The sequence below is a fragment of the Myotis nattereri genome (genome assembly GCF_964212035.1).
Source record: "Myotis nattereri genome assembly, chromosome: 16".
Taxonomy (NCBI): domain Eukaryota; kingdom Metazoa; phylum Chordata; class Mammalia; order Chiroptera; family Vespertilionidae; genus Myotis; species Myotis nattereri.
In genome coordinates this window covers 31,812,311-31,840,277 of record NC_138091.1, presented here as the reverse complement: position 1 = coordinate 31,840,277, position 27,967 = coordinate 31,812,311, and the positions used below count along the sequence as shown (strand labels likewise).

Sequence of the window (27,967 nt, the reverse complement as noted above, 5' to 3'; positions counted from 1 at the left end):
CGTTTGAATCAAGCCAGTGAGCGCCTGGGATGGAGTGAGAGGCGGTTTGGTTTTCCCAGCGGGTGTGAGGAAGGCCACAGACCAGGTGTGCGACAGCCCCGGCGAGGGGACCACGCGCTGGGTCATCCCCCGGTGGAACCAGGAATGGGTCCGGGAGCTACTGCCCCTCACTCTCCTCTGCTTGGAAGGAGAGGAGCCTGGGGGTCCCAGGCAGATGGATCTGGAAGCCAGAAAGTCACCCGGTGGCGGTTTTATGATTCCGGGGAAAAGCCATCAGCCGAGAGGGTTTCTCCCCCAGGGAAGGCGAAAGGTGGTTCCCATGTTCGCCACTGAGCTTGACTGAAACGAAGACGAGGCTGAACGTCAGTGCGAACAAAATTTACAAAAACCTTTCAAAATGGACTTCTAGATGAGTGGGGGGGACTAACGTGAACCCTAACCTAGGTAGCCACATTAAAACATATCGGATTTCCACGAGATTTGTGCTATGGGCTACTGGGTCTCTTCAAAAGGTATTATAAACATCTAAAACATATTCACACAGATTATCAATTTCTTCTGAGCATTCTTAAAAAAATATTTTTTTTTCTCTTAGTAAAATCATTTTAATATACCATGCCTCCCTCTTTTAAAAAATAAATTAAAAAAATCCAGTTTTGCATATCTAGCATTAGCATTTAAGGTAGTATGGCACACCCCTTCACAGTTGCGGGGTGGGGTGGGTGGGAATCTACAAAACGCCGTGGAGTCTGCCGGCATTTGAACATCGTGAGACCTTGGGTTAGTTGAAACCACATCAGATCAGCAAGAAATAAAATGAAAACTTGAAATCGAAAAAAAAAAATTAAAAGGAATAAACTGCCCCCAAATTATTAACTTTTTTTTTTTTCCATAAATAAGAGAAAGTTCTATCCTTACTGGTCCTAAATCTGAATAACTATGTCTAAATTTTTAAACCTTAATTACATTATACCTATCAATATGTACTAGAAGAAAGAGGAGAAAAAAAGTCACTATACTAGTACCAGGACAGCACGCTTACAAGATAGCCATTTTATACATTATTAACAGACAGTGATCAACAAAGAGTCTCCTGTGAGGTGGTGGGGATGCAGAGAAAGGCAGGGTAGTACAGTACATCACCAACATGGACAAAACAGTAATTCAATTCCCTAGTCTAGACACTGAGTTTCTGGGAATTTACTGTCTCTTTTTGTTTTGCTTGTGTTTTGTTTTTTTCCTTAAATAAAATGTCTATTTTGTTATTTTATTACTTGAACAAGTTTGGATATTTTAAAAGCGCCCAGCTTTTGACTTTAGCCTGGTTGTTTGGTAATCGAAAGAAAAACAAACCCCTCCCCAAAATCTCACCAAACAACCTAACATTTTATTGGAAAAACAAATAACATGATTATGTTTAAGTGTTGTTGTTTAATTGGAATAAAAAAAGGCTCTTTTTTTTTCTTTCTTTCTGAGTGAGCATTTTGGAGCCTTTCGTTTGAAGATGCATTTGCCCTACCGTGTCTGTGAATGTCTACATTAGTCTACTTTGTTAGTAAAATTTATAAAAATAGGAGTGCAGCAGCTCTTTATAATAAATGTCGCGTTCAGTGTCTCATACTGGCTGTGCCTTAAGTACCAAATTTATAAACGTAACAATTTAAAAAATATTAATAAAACGGCAATATCACATTTTAAAAAAGAAAAAAATATATATCCACACTACAATATGTTTTAATGCCATCTATTGAGTTGTACTTCTATAGTTGCTGTTGCCGACCTATTACCAATATTAAAAAAAAGTTAAATTAAAAAATATCCTTCATCATAAGTATCTTTCCCCAACCGAGGACCATATATTATAACAGCCAAATGTTAACATGTGCAAACAGGAAACTGTCAGTTTTTCCCACCAGTCACAGTGCAGCGATGTTTATACTTTTTATTTTTAAAATTCTGTTTACATCTACAATAAATTAAAAAAAAAAATTCTTCCATAGCCTCTCTGGTGATACTTGCAGCACTGAGGTATTAAAAATAATATATAAACCGAAAGGTTGCTTTCCTAATTTGTAAATAGAAAGTGAATGGAGAAAAGGTTTCATTAATGCAGGCTTATCCACTCCTGGCCTGGGGGCCCCAGAGCTGGGGGCGGGTGAGGGACGTTGGGGGGGGGGTGCGGGGGGAGAAGAGAGGCAAAGTGTCCCAGGGCCCTTTGGAGGTGCTGAAATGATTGGACAATAGAAAATGATCAAATATTTAAAAATTAAGACTGAAAAAGGATGTCTCCCCACCCCTCCCTACCCAAGCCAAACAGATGTGCTTTGAAACTTTAAATATGTTAAATATTAAAATTGTAGCTTTGTTTTTAAAAAACGTCTTGGGAAAAGCAGTTTTTCATATTTTAAATAAAAATCTAACTAGACGGTAACATTTGAAGCTGTGCACAGACGAGAGGTTAATATGCTGGTATGACACTAATCGAGTCTATCACACAGACAAGAGGAGCTAAACAGTGTTCCAACTCTTCCCGGGGTCGTCCTGGCAGCTGGGTGTTCTTCAGCCTCAGCAACCGACTGGGTTCTGGTTCCTTCCCCTCCTCCCGCCGCCGAGCATCGAGCTGCCTGGGACCGACTCCCTCACAAAAATATTTTTGATTCTCTCTTTCTTAATAGTTTCTATGTAGTTACTGGAATTGTATTTACAACATTTCTTTTTTTTTTTAGAAGTCACAATTTCAAAAAACCTTATATCACCTCTTTTAACAGAAAAAAAGCACTTATAGAAAAGGAGGACACTCGAAACATGGTCATCCTTACCTTATTGCCGAAAATAGATACACTTAGGTTAACAAAGAGACATCACCAAAAAGAACTGCGCAGTCTGTGATTAGCCTACTGCATCTCACTCCTCGGACAACGCAAGTGGAAAGCCAGTGCCCGCCTCCCTCCACACTTCGCGCCCGCGCTTCCCCCTGCGCGCTCAAGTTGCACCTGAAAATCCATACAGTCTCAGAATTGGTACCAAAATATTGAGAGTAATATTACCATCTCAGCATCCTTTAAAAGTGAGAACAGAATCCAAACAAGCAAAAAAAGTTTTTTTTTTTAAAGAAAAAAATACCTTAATATAACAATTATACTATGGTTAGCTTTTAACTAGATATTAAAGCTATATGACTACTGGACTAAGTCAAAATCACTACTAAATGTGATTCAAAGAGATTTCAAAGGAGAAGGGGCAAGAGAGAAGGGGAAGGGAAACCATCAAGAAAAACAAAAACAAAACAAAACCAAAATCATGGGTTATATACACATTGAAAAGCTGTTGTCTTATATTACAGCAGACTCGTGAGATGATGAGATGTGTCAACCCTCGATCCGAAGCGAGCCATCTCTGGTTGGGATGGGGAGTGAAGCTGGTGGGGGTCCAGGTCTGATGACATCACCTAAACAAAGGGCCACTCAGAAACTTCGCCCAGTCTTGCCTGGACATCCAGGTATGCTCTGCAGGGTACGGAAGGTCAGGGTGCCCGAAGAGAACATAAAAGTGGGGGGTGGGGGGAGAAAGAAGAAGTGTCAGGCAAGTATCCGGTTTATCCCAACTACATGCTTGAAACTGGCCTCGCTAACAGCGTGCTGGGGGCACAGCTCTGGGAAACCTGACACTAAGCCTCCGAGGCTGGGGCAGGGCAGCCTGGCTTTGCTGGCTGGATGCAGGCTGTGGGGCCCCGGAGGGGATGGCAGGAAGTGCGGCCCGCCCATGCGGTCCTGTTGGTTGTGGGCTGGACTGGTGAACCGCACGCGACCAGCAACGCTTTCTCTGGTGAAGCTTCTGCTCGCAAGGCCACCAAGTTTGAAAAACGTCTGCCTTTATCAACTACCCATCAATGACGGCCCAGAACGGAAAATGCAAATGCCCACTAAACAGACTCCTAGGAATCAAGGTCAGGACACGATGAAAACATCCACAATGAATAGCCAGCTTTGGTTACAGGAAATAAATAGAAACAGGCCCGGGAGTCGTGGGCATGATAGCTGCGGCTCCCTGAACGGGTGGGCCTGGCCGCGTGGGAGAGGGCACTGAGCATGCCTTTTGGTGCAGCCACGTGGCTCAGTTGGCTCCCTTCATCCATTTTGGAGGTGTGAGGGGCGGGGGGGGGGGGCGGGCAGGATGCTACCTCCATTCTCTTGGTTATTTCCTCCTTCTGTGGAAACTGAGTCCCAGAGTGGGATAGAGGATGGGCTGGGAGCAGCCTTGCCCCTCCCCCGCCCCTTGGGAAGGCTGGGGTGGCCTTGGAGGCGTGGCCAGAAGCCCTGCACCACCCTCCTTTAGCAGGGACAGGAGGGCTGGCAGCCCCAGCCCCGGGCCTCCCAGGGATCTGCTGCACCTGATGGTTGTGTAATCCCTTGGTCATGTGACCACAGAGGGCTGGAGCCACCTCAGTCCCCAGAGTTCCCGGATCTCTCGGTCTGCCTGGCGCTCAGAGGACCCTGCCTCCCTCTGGGGCCCCAACCTCAGCTTCGTTAGTGGTGCGTGGCTCTCCTTCAAACTGTTAGTGGCCTCTGGCTCCACCATGGCTGGGTCAGTGCTCTAACGGCCGTGGAGGCGAGGGCTGGGGAGCGTCCACACACGGGGTTTATTGGGTTAAGAGAGGTAGTTGAGTTAGTTGAGGTGATTCCTTAGCAGCAACGTTAGAGAAATCCAAGAGAAATTTATGGAGCTCAACTCAGCCTGGCCCCCCTCTACGAGAGAGGAATCCTACGGACTACAAACCAGTGACAACCACCTCCAGCCTGGCTCCTCCTACGTCCCGACTCTGGGAGTGACAGGCACTCAGCCTGGCTGGGGCTTTCTGAGTGGGACCCACTCCCAGACTTCGCTTTCACCTCCCTCTTCCCGAGAGAAAGACCCACGTCCCTAGGCCCCCAAACCAATGTGCTGCCGCAGGGCGCACTGGCTTCCCGAGGGCACCCATCTGGCTTCCTGGTCTTCCCTCCAGAATGGCAGGTTCTCATTTTCAAATGAGAGCATGACATGAGGCTCCCCGCCCCCCCCCCCCCCCGACTGCCCCAGCCTCCCTCTCCTTCACGCCACCCCTTCCATGGCCCGTCAAAGTGATTTAAAAAATGTTTAATTAACTCGAGCTCAGTTTAAAAGGTTAGGAAACTGGCAGGGATCCAAGCCCATGTTACGCAGGTGATATCATTAATTTAATTTGCTTTTCGAGCGGTAATCTGGATAATTACTCAGTAGTTACTGGAAAAAATGTTTTCTTTTCACTCAAAGGTGCAGTCTGGCTGTTTGACGGCCGGAACCCCATTGTCTGAGGCCAGGAGCTCTGGGGAGCTGAAAGGCCCAGCACCCCACCAGGTCAGCTCCCCGGGACCCTGGGGGAGGCCTGGCAGGAGCCCCGCGTGTCCCTGCCTCCACTCCCCTGGGACGGGCACAACACGTGATCGCCTTCCAGTTTCCCACTCTTGATCGTATTTGAAGACAAAGAAAGATGAGCGGTGGGGAAGATGGAGAAAAGGAAGCAAAAGAACCAAACCGAGAAAAAAAGACAGTAAAACAAAAAAGTGTGTGTGGGGCGTCATGATTAAAGCTGAAGAAAAGAATGAAAGATTCAAAGATTGGATTTTTTTTACCCCCACCCCTCCAAGAAAGGTCCAGAGAGAGGAGAGAGATGGATGTGATGAGACCGGGCCCGTGCGTACTGCATGCCCAGGGCGCACGCGGTACGGACACGCCCGGCCGGGCGGAGACATATGGCAGAGAAGTAATACCTCAGAGTGAGATGGCAACGAAAGCACCTGCTCAATGGTATCCATTTGTAAAGGCCGTTGCAATCAAAGGTCCCTAAAATTGCACAATTGTTAAGGTCATCAGCACGCTATACATGGGAACAGATTGTCATATTCTGGGAAAGGAAATTATGTCTGGGACTAGACTGTGGTTGCCAGCATGAATATGTAATTCTGAGACACCGTGCCATGAGGGGCCAGGATCCCACCCGCCGGCCCCGCTCCCGCCCCACGCCTGTCTGTGTGCCCAGGGGAAAATCAAGAGCCAGATTCAGAGGGGCGGGTGGTGATGGGAAACGGAGGCTCAAGCCCCAAGTGAGAGGCGCTGTTGCCCTGAACCCCTGGGAGGGCAAAGATAACAGTGTCTCTGGACTCCCGACGGCTCTAGCTGGGGAGAAAGCAAGTCCTGTGCAGACCGAAGGCAATGCTATGTGGTTATTTCTGAAAACCAGCACAGCACACAGGTCGGAGAGATCCTGGTGTTCAAGAACAAACAGGGCCCATGTTTCTGGGTGCTGAGAATGGGAATGAGCTGTGTTCTACTGGTGAGAGAGAGTCTCCCACATTGATGCAGCTCCCAGCTGAACAGCAGTCCTCTGGGTTGTGTCCTACAGCTGATCTGAGGGGTTCTGACGCATCAGTGTACTGACTTAAGTGATACTGGCTTGGGAGTGGACTTGAACAAGGACCCAGGCCACAGAGGCCAGGGCTGGCAGGACTGTGTGTGTGTGTGTGTGTGTGTGTGTGTGTGTGTGTGTGTGTTTGCAATCAGGGGGCAGGACCTCAGAGGCCCTGGTGCCCCAGACCGTCTGCACTTGCTCTGTTCTCCCCAGCGCAGCCCCTGAGGCAGGGCTCTCACGACAAGGACAGGAGCTGGGACAGCAGACACTCCCATCTTAGCTCCAAGCCAAACTGCCTCCCAGAGGCCGAGGTTGGCCAGGGCAGAGGTTGGCTGATTTCGTTTTCCAAATGGAAGGGACAGGAGTGAGTGGGCTCAGGCACATTCATGCTCACACACACCGGGAGGGAAAGAACAATACAATCTGAAAATAGCATGCAAATCTGTTAAGCAAATTTCTATGGCCTGGATTAGTCAGATTATAGAACCACAGAGCATTACAAATATCAATGCATTGGGCCTCGGTGGGGAGGGCACAGCTAAAGAACACAAGTGGGAACTTACTTGGAACCTGGAAACTGTAAGAAACATTAGCAAAGGAAACCTCCTGGGGAGGGGCCTGCACCACATGCACCTACACTGGACCTGGGGCCTGGGGAGGGACTCTACCCACTGAGGCTGCTACCTTCCAGTGGGGGCTCCACAGCTCCGAGGTCCCAGCCCACGTGACAGTCTCCAGCAGGCAGAGATCAAGGACCAGGGGCCGATACTGAGGACTGACTATGTGCCACCAGGTGACATACCCTAGTCCCGTGGTCGGCAAACTGTGGCTCGCGAGTCACATGCGGCTCTTTGGCCCCTTGAGTGTGGCTCTTCCTAAGCTTTAGGAGTACCCTAATTAAGTTAATAACAATGTACCTACCTATATAGTTTAAGTTTAAAAAATTTGGCTCTCAAAAGAAATTTCAATCGTCGTACTGTTGATATTTGGCTCTGTTGACTAATGAGTTTGCCGACCACTGCCCTAGTCCCATGAATTCTCAGTCCTCTGAAAGAGACACACTTATTTTTGTTTTGCAGCCAGGGAAGTGGCGGGTCATATAAGTGGCTCAAGGTTGCATGGGCTGAAGGTGATGGTGTGGTGCCCTGAGCCTGCCCTGCCCACGCTCCTTCCACTCCATCATGGGGCGCGGCCCACAGGCGCTCCGGTAACATCTGAATGGAGGAGCTTCAGCCCTAGGTGGCTGAAATGACGTGGATGGGGACCCACCACCCTCTCCTTGGCTTCCAACTCTGGGCTTTCCCGGCACACCCTCCCCATGGGCCACAGAAGATGGGCAAGAAGGAGACAGGAAGGCAGGGGAAGGAAGGTACTTACAGCTATGCCGTGGCCGAAGCCAGAGCCCGGCTGTGGGCTGGCCGCACTTATGTAATTCCCCACTCCGGAGTCCTGGCTGGCAGGGCCGTAGAGATCGGCGACAGGTCCTGGGCTGTTGGCCCCCGGGAAGCCTCCGGGCCGCGCCGGGTTGGAGCCTGCCGGGGAAGCGGGCGCGCCAAAATTCGGTTGAGCACTGTAGCTATTCAGGACTGGTGTGCAGAGAATAGAGCTGGGTATGAGGCCAGAAGCCAGGCATGCACCGGTCATTACAAGCCAAACACTCGAGAAAAACAGCTGAGGCCCAACTTCTAACACTCAACCAAGGCCATGCGAAAACATCAGCAGGGACTCAAGAATACTCAGCCCAGGCTACTACTAAGAAGCTCGGAGCTCCAAAAATATAGAGAATAAAAAAACAATCATTCAACACACTACGGCAATCCACCGGAGGGTGCTCCACTGCCCACCAAGTTATCACGATAGAAATAGAGATATATATGGAGGAGAGAGAGAGAGATTTTTGTTCACATCTGATTTGATGCTCATGCATTCTTGTCTAGGTCTGGGCACGTTGAGACAGCATTCACATCCCATGCAAACTACAAAGGAACTAGTTTTAGACTACACATTGTGTTAATATTGATATTAAAACGTGACAGGAAACAAAGCAATTTGTGTCTAGGAAAAAAAATCTTCGGGGAGGGGGTTTTTGATTTTTGTTTCGCATTTTCTTTTTTTGTTTGTTTTTGGATCCATTAAATGACAATTTGTGTTTTTTGTGTTTTTTTTTTTTTTTAAAAAAAGACAAAAAAGATCTCCATTCTCCATCCCCGCACCCAACCACTTCCCCCCTCCCCACTGGCTACTCCCTCCCCACCCACCCCTCCCATTGATATCCCTGCATGAAAGTCGTCCATACTGAACGTGGTCGGAGGATGGGATATGTCATGGAAAGTCGGGGCATCTCAACAGAACCGGAATGATGGTGGCAGAGGGCTCCCTTCTGGGGTGGAGAGCAGGGGATGGAGGGAGGGGATGGGGTGGGGATGGCAAATCTGGAGGCTGGGGCTGAAGTCGGGTGAATGCCAATGATATTCTACAGGACACCCACACACTCACCTCCTGCAGTAGAAGGAAAGGGGGGATTTAAACTTTTTTTCCTTTTGTTTAAAAAAAAAAAGACAGAAATATGAATGCAGAGCATACTGACTGAACCAGTTTATAGCTAAAGCATATCTGACTGAAATGCCTGCTTCCTGTTAGTCCTCTTCAGATAGAAACTCCAGACTGACCAAAAGAGCTAAGAATGTACCTTTGTGACAGCGAGTGGGGACTTTGAGCCCCCCATCCCCAGAGTGGTGGGTGAGGGGGAGCAGGAGGAGACACAGCCTGGGGCCCCCCACCCTTAACCTCCCCAAATTCCGTCATTCCCTCCCCAGTGAGAGCCACGGCTGTCAACCAGGTTAATTTTGTCTCATCTTCATGTCCCCTTCGCAGCTTAAACATTTTCTTTTCCAGAATGGGGAACATTTTTTCTTTTAATTGCAAAAGTTAAGTTCTCATAGATTTTAAAGCTCAAGGTGACTGGGGCTGGCGACTTCTGGGTGACAGCTAACCTGTCTCCAAGAACCAGACCATCTGGGCTCCGTGCCTTTCCACGGCTCCAAGGGGCCGCTCCTCCACATCTTCTCCCTTCTGCCCCCTCAGCATTCCCCTCTCTGCCCAGTGGCCAGCTGCCCTCAATGGCAGAAGGAAAGGACATGTGCACCCCCTCTTGGTCATGGCCTTGCCCAGGGGCCTGTGGCTGCAGTCCCCGCTTCTGGTGGGGCTGGAAAAGCCAGAAGTGGATGGATTTTTACCAACCTGTCACCGGGGATGGGAAGAGACTGGCTGACCTTGCACCCAAGCCAGACTGGGAGGAGACTGGGAACAAGAAGATACAAAAGAGACCAAACCAAGCTGCTTGGCTCCTGACTCAGCAGAGAAAAGGGAAGCTGCTACCTGGGATGCCCTCTGGGCAGGAGGCCCCAACGTGAGGCCCCTTGGAAGCTGTAGCCGAGAAATGAATGAACTGGCTGATGAAAAGAACAGGTTAAAGAGACAGAAAAAAATCACAGAGGCTTAGAGCAAATAAGTGGCTGATTTGGGAATGCTCTGGCAGACAAAAGGGACGGGGCTTTTGAATACAGAAGATTAAGCTTGCAGATAACATTTGTCCTTTCTCACTCAGGGAGGCGAGTATCAAGCCGAGATGTTCAAAAGGCAGAATTATCTTGGTCTAACACACTTTTTCTCCTCTGGGCTAGGGAAGGTGGAGAGCGCGCAGACCGTGGACTCCTGGGTCACCCAGGCAGCTGACCCCTGTCCTATGCCAACTAACTAACAAGTGGCTAGCCTGTTCTGTTTTAGGGGTGGGGGGCCAAGTGGAAGATGGATAGATTTTTTTTTTTGGCAGATGAGGATCTAGGAAGACAGTGGGCAGGCTGGGCTGGGAGAAGGGAGCGTGCGGTCTCGGCTCCCTCCAGCAGGGGGAGAACTACCCAGAGACCGATCCACCGGCAGAGGCAGCCTCGGGGACAGGATGCAGCGCGCCCACAGAAGGATGTTGTGCGCCCACACAGGGATGCTGTCCAGAAACACCCCCTCCATTAGCTCAGCGACAAGAGGGCTGCAGGTCTTCTTCCCATCCCTGGCTGCCTCCCCCGCTCCTGTGTGCCCAGGCCTACAGCTTAAGAGTTGGTCTGAAGGAAATGTGGCCATAAGCAGCTCTTCTAGGCCCGTATAACCCCTCCCCTGCTCAGCCATCTCCCATCAAGTGGCACTAAAGGCGCTGTATAGAATGCCGCTTTAAAACCCCAAGCCCCCTATTGTCACATACACTTGCTGCTCACAATGCCCGAGGCCCATCTCAAAGCCGCCTTGCAGGTGTCCCCCAGCCAGGGGCCACGACTGGGCATAGTCGCAGGCAAGAAGCAGCCAGTTCCGGGCGAGTCTCCTTTCTCCAGGCTTCTGGGCAGTGGGACCTGACCCATCAATGGTTGGGGGCATGGAGGAGACGTGCCCGTGTTCCAGCCAACAATTCCCTCCCTCCCTCCCTCCCTCCCTCCCTCCGCGTGTTAAAGTCCCCAAACAAGCCCTCCGGAGTCCCAGGCATCCGGGGAAAGGGCTCTGGCTGCTGGGGGAGAGGGGGGACCGCCACTTCGCAAGCAAACTTCTCAGCAGCCCTTGTTTCTGTGTGCAGGTGGGAAGGCCTTAGGGGCAAAGTGGTTTCCTTCTCTGGGGAAGTTCCTACTGAACGCTGGCCGGCTCCACAGGAAAGGGGGTGACCTGAGGACCCCTCTCCCTCCGAGCTGTGACCTCGAGAGGAGAGGCCGGGGGAGAAAGCACGAGGCCGAGGTCCTGACCTGGGTGTGTTTTCTGTCTTGATGGAGGGCACCGCTCCCCAGGCACCAAGACTCATTTTGAGGGGCCAGAAATGGTCCCACACGCTAGGATCGCGTCAGGGAAAGGGGGGGGCACGTCTTTCTTAACAGGCAAGGGCACCGTGCTACTGGCTTGGTGGAGCATGTGTGTGCGTGTGTGTGTGTGTGTGTGTGTGTGTGTGTGTGTGTGTGTGTGTAGGGTCTCAGTACATGTTGCTGAATAATAGCGCTGAGATTCAGATATGGGACATTATGATTCCTGTCTCAGAAGAGGACAATGTCTTGCAAACACCTGGCACTTCTGTAGAAAAGGTGTGATATTAAGGGCTTGGGCCAAGCCCTGCCCCGGGCTGGTAGCTTGGGGGCTCACTGTGGGGAAGAAGGGTTTTTGCTCCATCAGCTGCTCTGGGCAGCACCCACAGTAGTGGTTTAATCCTGGGCAGTTCCTCTTTACCCCTCACCCCTGTGTACCAGCACCTTCTGTGCTTTATTTGTCCAGCTGGTATGCGCAGGGATGCAGCTGTGATGTAGAGAGAGGGGGGGCACTGGACTTGGAGTCAGAAGACCTGAGTGTGACCCTGGCCCTGACCTTGGGGTCAGACCCTCACCGGCCAGAGTCCTGGTCTGTGAGTACCGACCGCCTTCGTCAGCCTGACTCTCAGGGGGAAAAACAGAAAGCGCTCTGTAACTTGTCAAGTTTAAAACAAATACACCTATTTTTGAAATGGTGTATGTAGAGCCCAACAAAACAGGTACTATGTGCAGATTTAGGAAAATCTGATATAGGAGAATACAATTCACTTGCCATACAAGTCAGGAGGTGATTTACAAAAGGATCCGATTCGTCCACCTGGTGCATGTAATCATCGCGGATCTGAAGAAAGGACTCGGGGGATGGGGGGCAGGAAGGCAAGGACACTAAATCCCACCAAGGCCAGCAAGAGGGAATACATTTGAATTAAAGTTGGAGGCATTTTGCATTGAATAACAGAAGGAACTCTTGCCCATGCAGGAAAAAAGAACACTCTGACCCAGGAAAGCCAGGGAATCTTACTCCTGAGGCCTTGACAAGGGGCTGTCCTGCAGGCTTAGACCCTCAGCTAGCCCTCACTTACTAGCAGATCAAAGCTGGGGCACCTCTGTCCTCGGGGTTTGGAGGCAAGCCCGGGGGATGACTGCCTTCCGTCTGGCACATAGTCGGCCCACGTGGGCTCTGAAGGGGCTGGGCCGAGAGTGGAATTAGTCATGGGGGTAAGGGAGGTCCTGGGAGCGGGCAGTGAGTCCAGACAGCCTGGCTGTAGGTCTAGGAAAGGTAGGGGAGTCCAGCTATTTCTGTATGGTCCCTAATGAATGCCCCTGGGCCTGAGGCAGAAAGCTAGCACTCAGGCTGCGAGGGGCACCCCTGGGAGGCACTTCTGCTCTAAGGCCTGAAAAGGGGGTGATTACTGACCCAGAGAAAGGACATGCTTACAATGACCCCAGCCCACATACCTGAGACAAGCCAGGGCCCTGCCAGGTCCCAGCCTTGGACCCAGGTCCTGGTTTGGTGGGTCTCACATTTCCCCAAAGGGCAGGGCCAGCCCTCAAGACAACGTCAGTCATTTGCTTTGTGACTTATCTGCTGCTGCCAGGCTTAATCTCGGGCAGGCGGCCCTGGTGGCCCCTGCACACGTCTGGGACCGAGTGTGTGCTACTCAGAGCGGGGCAAATGCAACGGTGGCCCGTTCCTCCCGGTCCAGTTCAGAAGGTGATGTACTGACCCATTCCCTACCTCAGTCCCCAACACAATGAGGACTGGGAACATAAGCTTGTGTGGTATTCTTGAGGCGGGGCTGTGTTAACTCATCACACTGGATTTTAGGAGTTTGTTTGTTGTTTTAGAGAATTTAAAAAACTGACCAAAAAAGGAATGACCAGAGCGGCTATGCTGGTAGGCTGAGGCCAGAGTCACTGTCCCTCCGACACTCACCTCTGACGTGTCCATATCGTGCTTCTATCCACCCGACTGAAAACCCCACGGCACAGAGACTGTCTCCCTATATTAGCAAGGGACCCCTCAGGGCAGGGTGTGTGGACAGGTGGGCGCTCAGGGTCTCAGGGGACCCTGTTCTCCAAAGCCAGAGCGACCCACCCCTCTCCCCCCATGACACCCGGGCCTCCGTGGACGCTGAGTCCAGACTGCCAACTGCCTGCCAACAGTAGAGACCCGCATCGTCCCTCTTCACAGCCAGCCACTCCTTACGTGGGGGCTCTGAAGAACGGCAGCTGGGCACCCCAGGGGAACAGAGTTGGGGACCCCACTCTGCAGTCTCCTTACTGTGCCCTCTGAAGGCAGTGCCACTGTGAACACACACAGAGGACCAAATGGGAGAGGCCACCATGAAAAGGTAAACCTGCTCCCGATAAGGAAGGAGAGACCTCGCCGTGGGTCTCGAGCGGGGCGGGGGGGGGGGGGGGGGGGGGAGGGGCGGGGGGAGGGGAGGGGCGGGGAAGGGCGGGGGGGTCCACTCCAGCCACCCGGCCGGCCACTGTGTCCCCGCCACCCTTCGGGAGCTTAGCCTGAAGGTGGGAGGTGCAGATCGAGAGGGCCGGCAATTACATGCAGCCTGGGAACCCTGTATGACACACTCAATTAAAATCGAACCAGCTCCGGGACCCAGATGCAGGGACAATCAATTTTATATACAGTAATTTCTTAAGCGCTGATGAAAGTCTATTTCAGAAGGAAAAGAGAAGAAACACTCTAAAACGGGGCAAGGAGGAGGAGAGTACGGCAATGATATTTCTTTCTCCCTGTCTCCATATCCAAACAGATATGCCACCGAGAGGTAGACACCCGGCCGGGAACCAACAAGTCTCGACGAATCCAGAGATGCCTGGCTCATCGCAAACCCGGCACAGCACACACAGGGAGTGTTTGCTCATTCGCTGGCTGACAGGGAAGCCGGCGTCACATAAACACTCCAGCTGTCAGTTACGGAGGTGCCCGTCTCCGAAGACTGCCGTTCCTGTTTGTTCTCTCAAAACCTAACCAGCTTCAGACGGCGCTGGCTGATGCGGTGTCTGCCGGCTAACGCTGGCGTCTCTCAGAGGGGACTTGATGGACAGCGGACGCTCGGACTTGGGCCTAATGCAGTGAGAGCGAACCTCTGACAGGCGTGTCAGAGGTGACACGCAAACTCATTTTTTTGGTTGATTTTCTTTGTTAAATGGCATTTAAATATATAAAATAAATATCAAAAATATAAATCTTTGTTTTACTATGGCTGCAAAGATCAAAAAATTTCTATATGTGACACGGCACCAGAGTTAAGTTAGGGTTTTTCAAAATGCTGACAACGCCGAGCTCAAAAGGTTCGCCATCACTGGCCTAATGGCTTTGAAGAATGGTCCAAGCTTCTGGTGAAAATCTCACTCCCCTGAAGAGATAGCTTCACTCCCGCCTGGCTGTAAACCACCCCCATCCCGTGTTAGTGTGAACCCGGAGGTCCCACCGCCACTCAGACCACTGCGGGGAGAAGGCTCCGAACGCTGGAGTGGGCCCACCCGGGAGGCTCTGGCCGGGACGATGTGCTTTATGTTGAGGGACAATCTCAACAGCAAACAGCTCCTTCTCTGCCCATCTTGGTGCTCTTTTGTTATGGGCCCTGATTTGGGTCTGTGGGTGTGTCTCCTCCTCAGAACCAGCGGGCCCCTCAGAGGAGGGGTCAGCAGCTGGTGGCCATCAGTAGACATTCTGGAGATGGGGCAGCCTTGAAGGGCCTGGGCCTGGTGGCCAAGGAAACCAGGCTTTTGTCATGAGGGCAAAGAAGGAACTTTCTGGAGCCACGGTGAGGCTCCCATTCCTCCCAGACCCAGGGGTACTGGGGGATAGAGCTTGTTTGCATGTGTCTAAGGAATGAGGGGACAGGGGCCCCAGGAAAGGCAAGGCCATGATGCGAGGCTGAGGCTGTGTGACCCTCACTCTGCCGGTGTGACTGTCTGCCGGGGCCACTGCATCTCCAATGAGGGGACCTCAGCAGGCTGCCCCGCTCAGGTCTTCAGTCTCAAATGAAAGGTGGGGTGCCTGACCCCGTTCAGGGGGTTTCAACAGCGCCTCTGCCCTGAGCCTCTTAAAGTGCTTGGGAAGATGAGGGGGAACCAACCCAGGAGACAAATATTTATGATTTGGCTGAAGCAGGTGGTGTTTTAACACTCACATCCTGCTGCCTATTCTCTAAATTAACAGGTTTCAGATTCCAAACCCACGCAGGTTAGAACTTGCAAGGAGCAGCAGATGGAGAGATCCGCCCGAAACCAGCAGCCCCCATGAAGTGCGTACTGAGCCGCCCAGCAGCTGCACACACAACCCTGGGGAGTCAGGTGCCGCCTCCATCACAGTCATCTAGGCAAAGGCGGGGTGGGGGTGGGGGTGAGAGGGTGGCCACCCCGGTGACGACAGAGCCTTTGCTTCCCCATCCACCCCCCACGCCGACCTGAGAATCACCAGGAAATAAGGGCAGGGAGTGTGGTGCCCACTAGTGACCCCCTTTCTCTCTCCCTAACAGTGGGGTGGCTCCAAGCATCTCCTAGTTCAATCTGAGAATGCCTGACCGGTGACTGCCGTGTCCCTGAGGCACGTCCACCTCCATTTTTTCAAAAAAGCAACCAGTCTGCTTCCCCCATGAGTACCCGGCGGCCCTCCACGCTCCTGCGCCGTGCGCTCCCTCACTAACTTCCACCCTGCCTGCCCCGGCCAGAGGGGCCAGGAGCTTGCTTGCGTCTTGTAAGTGACACGGTCAGCCCAGCATCCGTTTTCCCGGACTATGTGCTATTGCTAAATGAAAGCACAATGAAATCTGGCAAGAGCTGTGCATCAGACTGGGGGCTCCCGGAGCCAGGGCCATGCCTGCTGCATGAGATGGGGGACTGCGTCTCTCCCGTGGGCCAGACCACCTTCCTTCAGGCCACGTCCTGGAGAACGAGGCTGAGCGTGCGGTACGTTGCTGGGAGCAAGCACTGCCCAGAGAAAGGAAGCCCTCCCATGCCTAAGCCCTCGCAGAGACCCCTCTAGAAAGTGGGGTCTTTCTGCAACCAGAGGGCTGACCCCAGTCCCAAAGACCGCTCTGTCCTGCGGAGGGCAGTCCTGTGGGAGCTGGAAGGCCCTAGGACCCATCAGTATGTACTGCCCAATCCCGCTGCATGGACACTGGCTGCCTGGGCCTCAGCAGCCGGGTGGGGGGTGGGGGGTGGGGGTGGGTGGGGGTGGGGTGGGAAGCCCGAGGGGCAGCCCCTTGAGGACCTGTACAAAAGGCTTTCCGCTCGAGCAGCCCGTCTTTAATGATTATAAAGGCACAGGAGTTTAATCCATTTTTGATGGAAGCGCTAATAGCTCTGTGTCCTTGAAGTTCAAAGCGGGCGCATACGTGTCACTAATTAGCTAAGCACGGAGCCATTCAGCTCCCTCTCATGTTTCTAATTAGGTCTTTAATAACAAACAAACTCTGACCTTACAGAAAGGCCCCCATTCGTCAGACAGTCAAGGAGGATGGCTGCGCCCCTCTTTATGGGGGATCCGGGGCCTCTGCTTCTCTGGGTACATGCCTTTACTCTCAGACGGCTGGTCCTCGAGGGAGGCAGGAGAACTTTCTGTGAGCGCAAAGACCCTTCCCGCTCACCTGGGAGGCGGGCTTTCTGGCTGGAAAAACCAATGACTGGCAGGAAGGTCCTGGGCTCCAAGGCCTCTGGCTCAGGCTCCCAGACCAGCTGTCCTGCGGTTACGGAGGTTGGGGCCAGCGGCCGGCTTGCCTCTGTTTACCGGCTTCTAAGGTAGGGAAGCTGGCGGCAAAGTCACAGAAATGCCGTGAGGCTCTATACCTGGCAAGAAGTTGGTGGAACGTGAGTCCACAGCTACGCACTGGACTTGCCTGGGGAGCTTTCACTATGACTGAAGACTGGGGACCCACCCTGGTAGGTTCTGATTCGATGGGTTTGCAGTATGGCCTGGGCACTAGGGATCTTCAACACTCCCCAGGTGATTCTAACATGCAGCCAAGTTCAAGAACCACTGCATTGCCCTGGCCAGTGCGGCTCAGTTGGCCATACATCATCCCATACCTCAAAAGGTCATGGGTTCGATTCTTGGTCAGGGCACATACCCAGACTGCAGGTTCCATCCCTGGTTGGGGTGCGTGCAGGAGGCAACCGATCAATGTTTCTCTCACATCGATGTTTCTCTTCCTCTCTCTCTAAAATCAACAAAAACATATCCTCAGGTGAGGACTAAAAATAAGTAAATTAAAATAAATAAATAAATAAATAGCTTAGTTTATTTAAAATAATAATTAAAAAAAGGACCACTGCATTGCCCCTATCTCAGAGCTGATCTGGTCCTTGGCAGCAGCTATGAGCAGGTCCACCTGCACTAATGGGTACCACCCAGAGCCAAACCCTAAAGCAGCGGTTCTCAGCCTGTGGGTCGCGACCCCTTTGGCAGTCGAATGACCCTTTCACAGGGGTCACTTAAGACCATCCTGCATATCAGATATTTACATTACGATTCATAACAGTAGCAACATTACAGTCACGAAGTAGCAACGAAAATAATTTTATGGTTGGGTCACAACATGAGGAACTGTATTTAAAGGGCCAGAAGGTTGAGAACCACTGCCTTAAAGGTTTAATCAACCCTAAAGGTTAATCAACCACACCCAAGGGGGGAAATCTGACTCTAGGTTTTTGGTTTCTGTTTTTTTTTTGCTTGTTTTTGGTTTGGTTTATTTTTTTAACCAATACACAATTTTGGAACGATTTCTGCCCGCTCATTGCCTTCATGCATAAAAAACAAAACAACAAAACAAAATAAATAACAAACAAACATGACTGCTGTTTTCCAATGTATCCCCACCAACCTGCCTCATCGCTTGGAAGTCCCTGGCTTTCTCTAGCCACTCCTCTCAGATCTAAGGCACTGACACTGTCACCCTGTTCACCCCCAATGACAAAGGGATCGAGAGCTTTGGTAGCAGAAGCAATGCAGAGCTATAGACTGAATGGTCCCCAAGAGCCCTTCAGTCTGAAATTCTTTGCCAACAAAATCACCCAGCTCTCCATGGCAGAAGCCTGACTGGAACCACGTCTCCCAATTCCCTATACTTCCTTCGATGCTCTTATCCTCTTCCTCTCCCCGCCCCCCCCCCCCCCCTTAAAGCTGCTTATGACCCTTATCTGATTAATCCACCAGGCACCCCTCCCCCTAGGAAGGGTAAGGAATATGAGAGAAGCTTCTGAGTTGTTTCCATCCCCAAAGCCAGGGCACAGGAAGACATGGGGCAAATCCCTGAACGCTGGGTAACTTTCCAGCAAGTCATTTCCAAGCCTGGTTTGTTTCTCTTCAAGCCAGCTGAGCAGGGAGACATCAAAATGTCTGCAGCTACCTCAGTGGAAGGTTTAAAGACTATTTTGTGCACCCAGAAAAGGCAAATAACATGGCCAAGAATACACAGCAAAACTGGACAAGGGGTTTTCTCCAACATCAGCCCATGTTCTCTGGTTTTGCTGCTGTGTTTCTGGTCTTTTTTTTGGAGGCTGAGTTGACATTGCCAGACCTTTCCCTGGGTAGGTGCCTAGCTGATCCCCTGAATCCAGGGCATCCTAGGTCCTGTGTGTGTGTGAGGCTGAACCTCTCTTGCCCTCAAGACCAGGAAAGCTGACCCTCTGCAGGCCACAGTCAGAAACAACTTCCAGAAAAAGGGGGGAAGGGGGCTGTGCAGCCTTTGCCTCCCACAGTAGGCTCTACCGCACGCACACAGGTTTGCATTAATTGTTTACCACATACCTGGACAGACCATTTTATTAATATTAATAAGTAACCAGGAACAAAGGGCCTCTTTATTTTTAGCTCTAATTGCGTAGTAATTACTCATCTACAAAACAAATGAGCCCCTGCTCCTGGTTGCCATGGTACCAGAAGCCCAGCCTCTCTCTGCAGGACGATTGGCAGAGGAGCCCACTGCTCCCGCCTCCGGCCGCGCCCTTCCCCAGCCATTGGCCTAAAGCAAAGCCCCAGCAACTGGGCAGCCAATCACCTCCCAGGGCTGGGCTTCCCAGCGACCTTCCAGATTCAGGCCTCACAGCTCACAGGAAGGGATGTTGACATCCCTCTGGAGAACGCCAGTCCAGCCCAGAGAGGCTCTCCCTTGCTCCATCACCTAATTTCTTTTGGGCAGTAGCTAACTTCCTCCAGTCTTGTTTTGGCTAAAGGCTCCTTTCAAATAATCATCTTTAGGCTGGCTCTCTTACCGGACCACACCTTCTCTGGGCCTCCTTTGTCTGAAAGGATTTAAGGACCAGAAGTCAGATTAGAAATGTCAGCCAAAGCCAGACAGCATCATGACGTTAAGTCTGCAACAGCAGAAGCAAGTGCAAAAAATACATATGCCACCAGAGGCCTCTTGTAAATGAGCTTGAGTTCTCTCCTCCCCCAAGGATTTGGAGAATCGAGTTGATGGCAGCGGTGGTTTTTTGTCAAGTGTATGTTTTAAAGGTGCAGAGCTTTGCTCAGGCATCACAGGGCTGGTATGACGGAGCTCCGTTGACAGTGGCCCAGAGCACAGATCTGATGAGACAGACCTGGACTTAAATCCTGTCTCTGCCGCCTCAGATACGCTATCTAAGCCATGGTTTTTAAATCTTTAAAATGGGAATGATGGTGCCCACTTCATAGGGTTCTGAGAATTAAATGGGATAAGGCAGTGGACTCGGCACAGCACTTGCTTCACTCATAATACGTCTGAGTGATTAATATATTAGTATTATCATTATTTTATTAGGAGTGGCTGGGAAGTGTCTCTAGCATCCTATCAACCATATGTAAGAGATAGTTCTCTTGCCGAAACCGGTTTGGCTCAGTGGATAGAGCGTCGTCCTGCGGACTGAAAGGTCCCAGGTTCGATTCCGGTCAAGGGCATGTACCTGGGTTGCGGGCACATCCCCAGCAGGAGATGTGCAGGAGGCAGCTGATCGATGTTTCTCTCTCATCAATGTTTCTAGCTCTCTATCTCTCTCCCTTCCTCTCTGTAAAAAATCAATAAAATATATTTAAAAAAAAAAGAAAAAAGAGAGATAGTTCTCTTAAGGAATCTCCCGGGTGGTGTGAATTTTGAGAGCTTCCAATATGTCTGGCAATAAATCCCCTAGCACAGTGGTTCTCAACCTTCTGGCCCTTTAAATACAGTTCCTCATGTTGTGACCCAACCATAAAATTATTTTCGTTGCTACTTCATAACTGTAATGTTGCTGCTGTTATGAATCGTAATGTAAATATCTGATATGCAGGATGGTCTTAGGCGACCCCTGTGAAAGGGTCGTTCGACCGCCAAAGGGGTCGCGACCCCACAGGTTGAGGAAGCATATTTAACCTGGCCGGGCTGGGTTTCTGAGCCCCGAGTACTCTGACCCAAAGCCCAGGACAGTGCCTGCCACATATAATCATTACTGTTGCTATGCACATATAAACATCTGCTGAATTAAACTCCATGGCAGATGTACCCTGGGTCCAGATCTAAAACCTACGTCTGGAAGTCAGGCCGTGAGGTCCTAGTGCGGCTGGCACAGTGCTGGCAGCTCAGACATCCTGCATTCCTGCATGGCGTCCGGGCGGCAGGCGAGTCCTGCATGAACAAACACGGCTCTTCCATGGGGCGGCTTCAGGGAGGCCAAAGACTGGAGGTTCAAGTCCAGGTTCTTCCTCTTTGACCAAAGCCTCACTCCTCAGGTAACCAGCTGTGTGATAAGTCATGTAACCATTCTGCGGCCCAGCCTTCTCATAAAAACAAACCTGTAAAACCAGGCCCCAAACTGCCTTCCTGCCTGTCTCATGGGGTAGTTGCAGTAACAGACCTAACAGTCTAAGCTCAGCAGAAACATAAGGAACCACAATGCACCAGGCATGTGCTCCTTTGATGATTCTCACCAACATGGGGTTGCACCAGCTTCCGGGCTCCTAGACTCTGCAGTGCTCCCACCCAGCCCAGGGTGCAAGGAGGGGGTCCCTCTATCCCGCTCTCTTGTGCCCTAAGGAACCATCTCACTTTGCACTCCTCCTTCTGAGCCACCATGAGAGTGGGGACCCAACCCGCTCCGGGGGCAGGCACGGACGGATGCGTCACCCACTGAAAGAATCCCACTGATTTAAAAGACCATTAATATTCCCCCACTCCACTCACTTTAGGATTAACTTATACTTAGGTCTGGGCTTCTTTGCTAGTTGCTAATTGTACTAGAGTTGATGTATCAAGTGCATGGCTTTTCTATTACAAAATTATTGATTAGAGTTGATGTATTTTATCCTCAACAGGGTTGGTCCGAAAGCCCTTGGAAAATGAATGAGGCTGAGGTCAGGGATGGGTGGCTTTGCGCGTTATTGTAAACTCACTGGGGTTACCGAAATCCAATGCCGGACTCTTTAAGGGGAAAACCCTGGCTCTTCCAGAAATGAAGACCGTAACGACACACTGAAAACAAGGGGCCCAGCCCCGGGACGGAAGGCAGTGGATTGGGCGATGCGTGTTCAGAAGCTCTTTCAGGTAAGTCTGGCTGGTTGCTGCGGCTGGTCCCAGCGGGTCCCAGACGGGCTCTCGCTCTGGGCTACTGCGCTGGCTGTACTCCACGGCCACAGGTGTGGTTCTGTCCCGGCGAGAGGGTGTCCCCAGGACCCTGCCCACAGATGGGCCATCGTGGGGTCAGAGAATGCTTGCTGCTAGCACAAGGGAGTCTGGATGGGAAAGCGGAGATGGTTTCACAGCCCCCCCCCCCCCTTCCTGGACACTGGATCCTGCTGATGGAGGTGCAGGAAGGCCATCCTCAGGAATGAAGGCTGCGCACGGATCCATTTCCCGTTTCCAGGGAAGCTGACGGTGCCAGAAACAACGCCTCCGGGGAAACGGGGGCTTCCAGGGGAAGGGTCTGGATTCTCAGACCAGTGAAGGGAAGAAGCGCTATCTGCCTGCATACTCCTTGGTGCTTGGCACAGAGCAAACCTTCAATGCGCGCGTGCTGAGAGCGACACCTGGGACCCCTAAAGCTCATGCCGCAACCGGTGCAAATAGTTCCTGGATCCCTCCAGCCGCTGGAGGAGCGTGTGTGGGACGCCACCGTGCACGCCCCTTAGCGTGTCAGGCAGAGGCGTCTCTGGGGACGCGTAGAACATGCTGAGCCGGGGGGTGGGCAGGCCTCTCTTGTCAGATCTGCTCTCTTCCCCAAAGCATTTTCTTTTTGGCTCGAGTGAAACTATTCTACGCCCCATTTGAATTTTACTTTTGCTCATTTTAGCTGCTGGAACAGAGACTCAGGATGTACAGTCACAGGACAGCAAAGCCGTTTTCTGAGCAGAGCCAGACCTGGGATTTAGGGCAACAGGGGAGATTTCCTGCTCTCTCTGCCTTCTGTCCCCACTCTCTTCTCCTGCTCCCCAGCCTGGGTCCATCTGCAGCGTCAGCAGCCCAGATGCCCACAGTTCTACACCTTCCCTCTGCCCACGCCCCACCCCCATGCAGGCGGAGCCAGAAGGATGGCACATTCCAGATCTCCCTCCCCGGGCCTCGGGCCTCGGCCCTCATTCTGGGGCTCACTAGCCTGATCACCCCTGACCCTCCCCCAATTACCCCCCCCCCCCCGACTGTGCTGCCGACTTCCACAGCCCTACTTCTCTCCATGAAGCTCCCATTTGGCCCTGTCACTTCACGCTCTTGGGGACTTCACGGCTCTGTGAGTTCCTGGGCTACTGTCTCCCACCACAGATGGGGACTCCAAAGGCTCTGAGAGACCTCTGGCGCTCCTTAATGACTGGTTGCCACAAATACGGGGAAGGCGGTGTGTCCAAAGATGACTGCACGTCGCCCTGAGCTGAGGGCAAAGGCAGCAGGACTGGGAAGTCTTCCTGGGGAGACGGAGAAAAACCTGCCTCCCCTCTGATAGTTACAGCAACGCCCCCCCCCCCCCGCCCCCGCCCCTCCGCCCCGCTGCCATGCCAATACTCTCCATGCCGGCATGGTCCACTCTCACCCACTGCCCCACCCCTGAGAGCCCATCTAAAGGCTCTCCTTCCCCTTCACCCGCCGGGAGAACCAATGCTGACCTTCCCTAGAAGCAAACGCATTCCCTGCCTTCACACTGAGGATCTGAAGATCTTGATCCCTGCCCCTACCACAGCCACTTCCCTCCACCCCAGGGAGGAGACCACGCAGGCAGGGCTGCCACACGGACCTGTCTCCTTGAAGGGCTGATGTGAGCTGGCAAAGGAGCAGAGGGCTTGGAGGGACCTTGCTGGTAGCCTCTCAGAAGGAAGCAAAGATCTGCTGTGTTCAAGAACCATACGAGGAAGACAAGAAGAGGAAGAACTGGAAGACTCCTTCTGATCTGGTTCTGTTCTCTCTCACTATCGTTGGACACGTGACAGAGGCCTCAGTTGGGAAGGCTAGAGCTGAGGGTGGTGACCCAGTTCTGGACTGGGGGAGCAGGGAGTGTGAGGGGAGGTGGTGGTGGCTGATGGCGAGAACATGGATCCAAGCCCCTTGGCGACATTGAAAATATGGAGCCCCTTCTCTTCCTGGCCCCCCACGCTATCCTTCAGACAGCCGTGCCATGCGGCGCTGTCAGAGACCCTGTAATATCAACTCAACAATGCATGTTCTACAACTACGGCTACAGCTACCAGGACATCGACTACAAGGCATGCATTTAGTTCAGTCCCACAGATACATACACTCTAAGAACAGGCAGGGAGGTGTGAAATGTTTTACTGGACAACAGGTGTTTTGGAGTCGTAACTAATAAAAAAAAAATCGAAAACGAAAGTACAAAAAAAAAAAAGACATTTCTCGAGAGTTGGATATGAGTTTGTTTCTTGAACTGTTTCATCTGAACAAGCAAAAACATGCAAACCAGCTGGTACTAACAGGAAGCTGGACACTGAGAGAGGATTAATAGGTGTGGACAAACCTTCCCGCTGAGCGTGCTCAGAAGAGTGTTTGAGAGGAGGTGTGCAGATCCTAGTGTAAGAGAGGCGGGAAAGTATGCCTCAGAGACACTCTCACCGCAGCCCCAACCAAGCAAGAGAAAAGACAACAGAAACGTGACTCTCACACTCACCACCGTCAGGAGCTCATGTTACTACATTGGAATAAAGCTGGCAAGTATAAAGTACAGTAAGGGGTCCTGGCTGGGGCCGGAGGTGGGCTGGGGAGAGGAGGGGGCTCCGAAGCTCTAAGATTGATCCACGGGCCCACCCGTAATGCCACCCGGAAATGAAATAGCTGCCAATCCAAACCACTTCCCTCGCCCATGGGGGGAGTCGTTGGCAAACAGGATTGAGGTCTGGGTGGGACATGATGGGGCCACGGGAACTGAATGAACACGATCAAAATAAACAAACAAACTCTTGACTGAGTACAAGAAAAGATGACATTTCAAACCACCGGGTGAAGATAAAAGAAAAGTGACCACTGATAGTGAAGTTATCTAGGAGTCGGCAGGGACCTCCCCTGGTGGGGTCACCTGCGCCCCGTTCACCTCAGGCCCTGGGTGAATTAGGCAAAGGCGGGCAGGATGGCCCAGAGGAGCTGGCTGAGGTGGGCGCAGAGCTCAAGGCCCCCTGGACCTCCTATCCTGACACCGAAGCCCTGACCGACTCCAGTTGCCAACCTGAGCCCAATCGAAGCTGCTTCCTACCGCCATGGCCTCGGCAGGTGCTTCCGCCTCAGGAAGCTCCTCCCCCTTTGTCCTAATGAAACAAACGGCCCAAACAAAACTGTGGGGCTAAGGAAAGACAAACGTAGGGGAGGCCTGACCCCTGCCCCAGGCCCGAGAGCCCTGGCTCTAAGTCGTCTGCCAGTCCAGCACGGCACCAAGCTCCAGGTCGGTGCCCCACAGCGTCTCCCTGAACCAGCTTCTTCTCAAGGGGATGCAGATGAACTGTGACTCCCTCAATGGCCGAGGCTGCTGGCGCTGGCGCTGGTGCTGGCTCAGGAGGCCGAGGAAGCACCCCTAGCCTCTGGGGAGGAGCTGGGATGGGGTGCAGGGTTGCAGGCATGGGTGAAGGGAGAACCTGACAATCAGTCCTCAGTGAGCCCCCGCTGACTGGGCCGATGTGCAGACCCCAACAAGTCTGTGTGGCCCTCTCACACCTGTGCCCAAGTGCCACCGAGGGGCCACTACAGACAGGTAAATCGTGGGCTGTCCGCCAGGTTCGGACTTCAGATCATTTTTAGAAGAGGGAGGGGGTGGTCCTTACAGGCCAACATTCACTGAAAGAAAGAAAGGCAGAGATCTTCCTTCCCCAGCCCTGTAACCCTGCTCCAGGTCCGAAGGAAGGGTAGGGGCGGGCCACCCTGTCTATACATGGGCAGGTGCCCTCCACCAGGGAGTGTTCCAATTTGGTGAGCACAGGCTAGCCATGCCCCTTGGGCACAGCCCAAGCCCACAACCCCAGGCAGCGCTGTGGGGTGCCTGTAGCTTCCTGGCGGAGCCCGCACTCTGGGGGGCGACACCTCAGAGTTGAGGATTTACTCCTGCTCTACCAGGCTGGTGTGGGGCAGTGGTCGGGGCACACACTCCTGAATAGAGTTCACTAACAGTGCAGCGATGAGCATGGCTGACTTAGGATGGCCTGTGGGAGACTGCGTTCCCGATGGAAATGGCTACAAATAAAACACCACTGATCCTGAAAAAACAAAAGGTGTGGTTGGAGATGGCTCTGACCTGGGGGTTAGGAGTTAGAGGGGTGGGTGGGACTCCAGCCTGGCTCTGGGTCTGTGGGAGGTGAGGGTGGCGGCAGGGGGCCCAGACCATGGGGAGACCACTCTGACTCACAAAGAACCCCATGCTGCCCTTTAAACTTGCCATGAAGTCGGGAAGGATGGGGTGGGGAGAGAGGCAGGGTTAATTTCGGGTTAAAGTTTAGTTTCATAATCCAAGTTATAATAAGAAAGAAACTGAACGGAGAAAACAAAACCAACAACACTCAAAAGTCTCGTTTCCTTTTGCTCATCCCCCCACCAGGCACCGGTAGGGCAGAGGTTCGCTCCTAAAGCACTGAAGTTAAAAATCCAAACAGAACAGGGGGACTCGAGGCAGCTGTGCCCCCCGTCCCAGGGCAAGGGGCGCCCAGGGACGCTGGTCAGAGGGCCAGGGGGGGCCTTTGGAGCCGCGAGGGCGGCCAGGTGCTCAGGGAGGGCGCCCAGATCTCTGGCGAACTGCCCTCTGCGGCCCCGAGAACACCCTGGCCCCTCCACATAAATGCCCAGCGGGCGATTCACAGGAGCGCATCCTTTGTAGCTCGAGGCAGTGCCAGTTTGCATGGAACGGATTTTGACTGAGGTTTCTAATGGGCCTCGCTGTGCCAGTATCTTGTCACAGAGGTTTGGGTTTTTGGCATTTGCCCTCTGGGCTTTTAATGCCCCATTTCCCGGTACCCTCACCAGCACCTCCCTCCCCGCCCGCCTGGGAGCCCTGTAACATCAAACTAATCGCCCCCCTGGATGCTCTGGAGCCCGGTCCACAGGGTGTGGGGGGAGCTGCAAACCACGGTTTAGGAGGAGCAGGGACTCTAGGTGCCCAAGGGGGAGGCAGGGGAGGCCAGGAGCCTCGTTGGGAGGCAGTGGGCGTCTGGGGCATCTGGGGAGAGGACCCAAGGCCCTCCTGGGGCCTGGACTTGCCCACGGTGCCCCTGGGAAAATGCTCCCACCTCCCTTGAGGAGTTCCAGACCTCCTAAAAGGCTGGCTTTGGAGACCAAAGGGCCGGGGCAACCTCCTGGGCGAGAAACCCTCCTTCCCTTGGCAGCCGGAGTCCAGGAGCTCTCTTGTCTCTGCTGAGTGTCTGGGAGGCAGCAGGGACTTCAGGGATTGCAGCTGGTTCGCTGAGGTCAGGGCTGCCCCCAGTTTGGCCTTCGGGAGCTCTGGCCTTTAGCCGGATCAGCAGGCCCACCTGCCAGGGGCAGCAGGACCAAGTGGACTGGCTGCTCCAAGGCCGAGCTCCCCCGTGACAACCTAGACCGCGGGCTGGGTCAGAGACCCAAGGAAAGGAGCCTTGCGAACCAGCAAAAGCCGAGGGAATGACCGCAGGTGCCTGGGAGCCAGCTGTCAGGTGAAGGGCTGTCTAAAGCCGAAGAGCAACTCGTTTCTCCTTTTCGCAGTGACAGGATAATCATCTACCTTTGGTTTGCAGTCCCGTGACCGACCCCGGCTGGGAGGTGCCCTGGGTGGCAGGGACTGGCCCGAGCCTCCCTGTCCCGCCCTCCGGGCTGTGGTGAGAGTAGGGGACAGCCGCAGCCACACAGATCCGACAGGGCCTTTACCTTCCCCTGCACACTGGGGCATGCCTGGGAGCCGCCTGTCCCATACACCTTCCTACCTGATCCTCTTGCCGCCGCCACCGCCGCTGCTGCCACTGGTCCGTAAGCCGCTGCTGGGAAGCCTGGCGGAGAGAGAGGCGCTGGAGTCAGGGGGAGTGGGGGGAGGGGAGTTCCTCGCAGGGGCTGTGGGCAGCCCTGTCTCCCAGGCCACCCTCCCCCGCCCTCCACACAAAGGACGGGCCAGCTTCTAGGTGGACACAGATCAGTGGCTTCTCAGGCTTCTGGAAGGCACAGCAGCTGCAGGTGTGTCAGATGCTCATACACCTGTCACCCCGGAAACTGGTTCTAAAAGGCATCCTGGAGGATGAGGAGGCCCTTCCCTGGAGAGCTGGGGCGACCTCCCTGCCACCTCGGCA

The 27,967-nt window shown here is 52.8% G+C and overlaps 1 protein-coding gene across 10 annotated transcripts in view; it reads right to left on the bottom strand.

Annotated features, from left to right (window-relative positions):
• Nucleotides 1–1,728: 1,728 nt before the first annotated feature.
• Nucleotides 1,729–27,967, bottom strand: part of MSI2 (musashi RNA binding protein 2) — a 348,010-nt gene continuing 321,771 nt past the window's right edge. For 2 of the 10 annotated variants that reach the window (XM_081109240.1, XM_081109238.1), the window contains 4 exons: nucleotides 27,611–27,673; nucleotides 7,802–7,956; nucleotides 5,787–5,859; nucleotides 1,729–3,506 (listed from right to left, as the gene is read on the bottom strand). In XM_081109240.1, the coding sequence (XP_080965366.1) occupies nucleotides 5,818–5,859; nucleotides 7,802–7,956; nucleotides 27,611–27,673 (260 nt within the window). In that variant the 3' untranslated portion in view covers nucleotides 1,729–3,506; nucleotides 5,787–5,817. Of the gene's footprint in view, nucleotides 3,507–5,786; nucleotides 5,860–7,801; nucleotides 8,011–24,201; nucleotides 24,252–27,610; nucleotides 27,674–27,967 lie in introns of all 10 variants that reach the window. The other 8 variants (XR_013996953.1, XM_081109236.1, XM_081109233.1 and 5 more) reach the window with 8 other exon arrangements.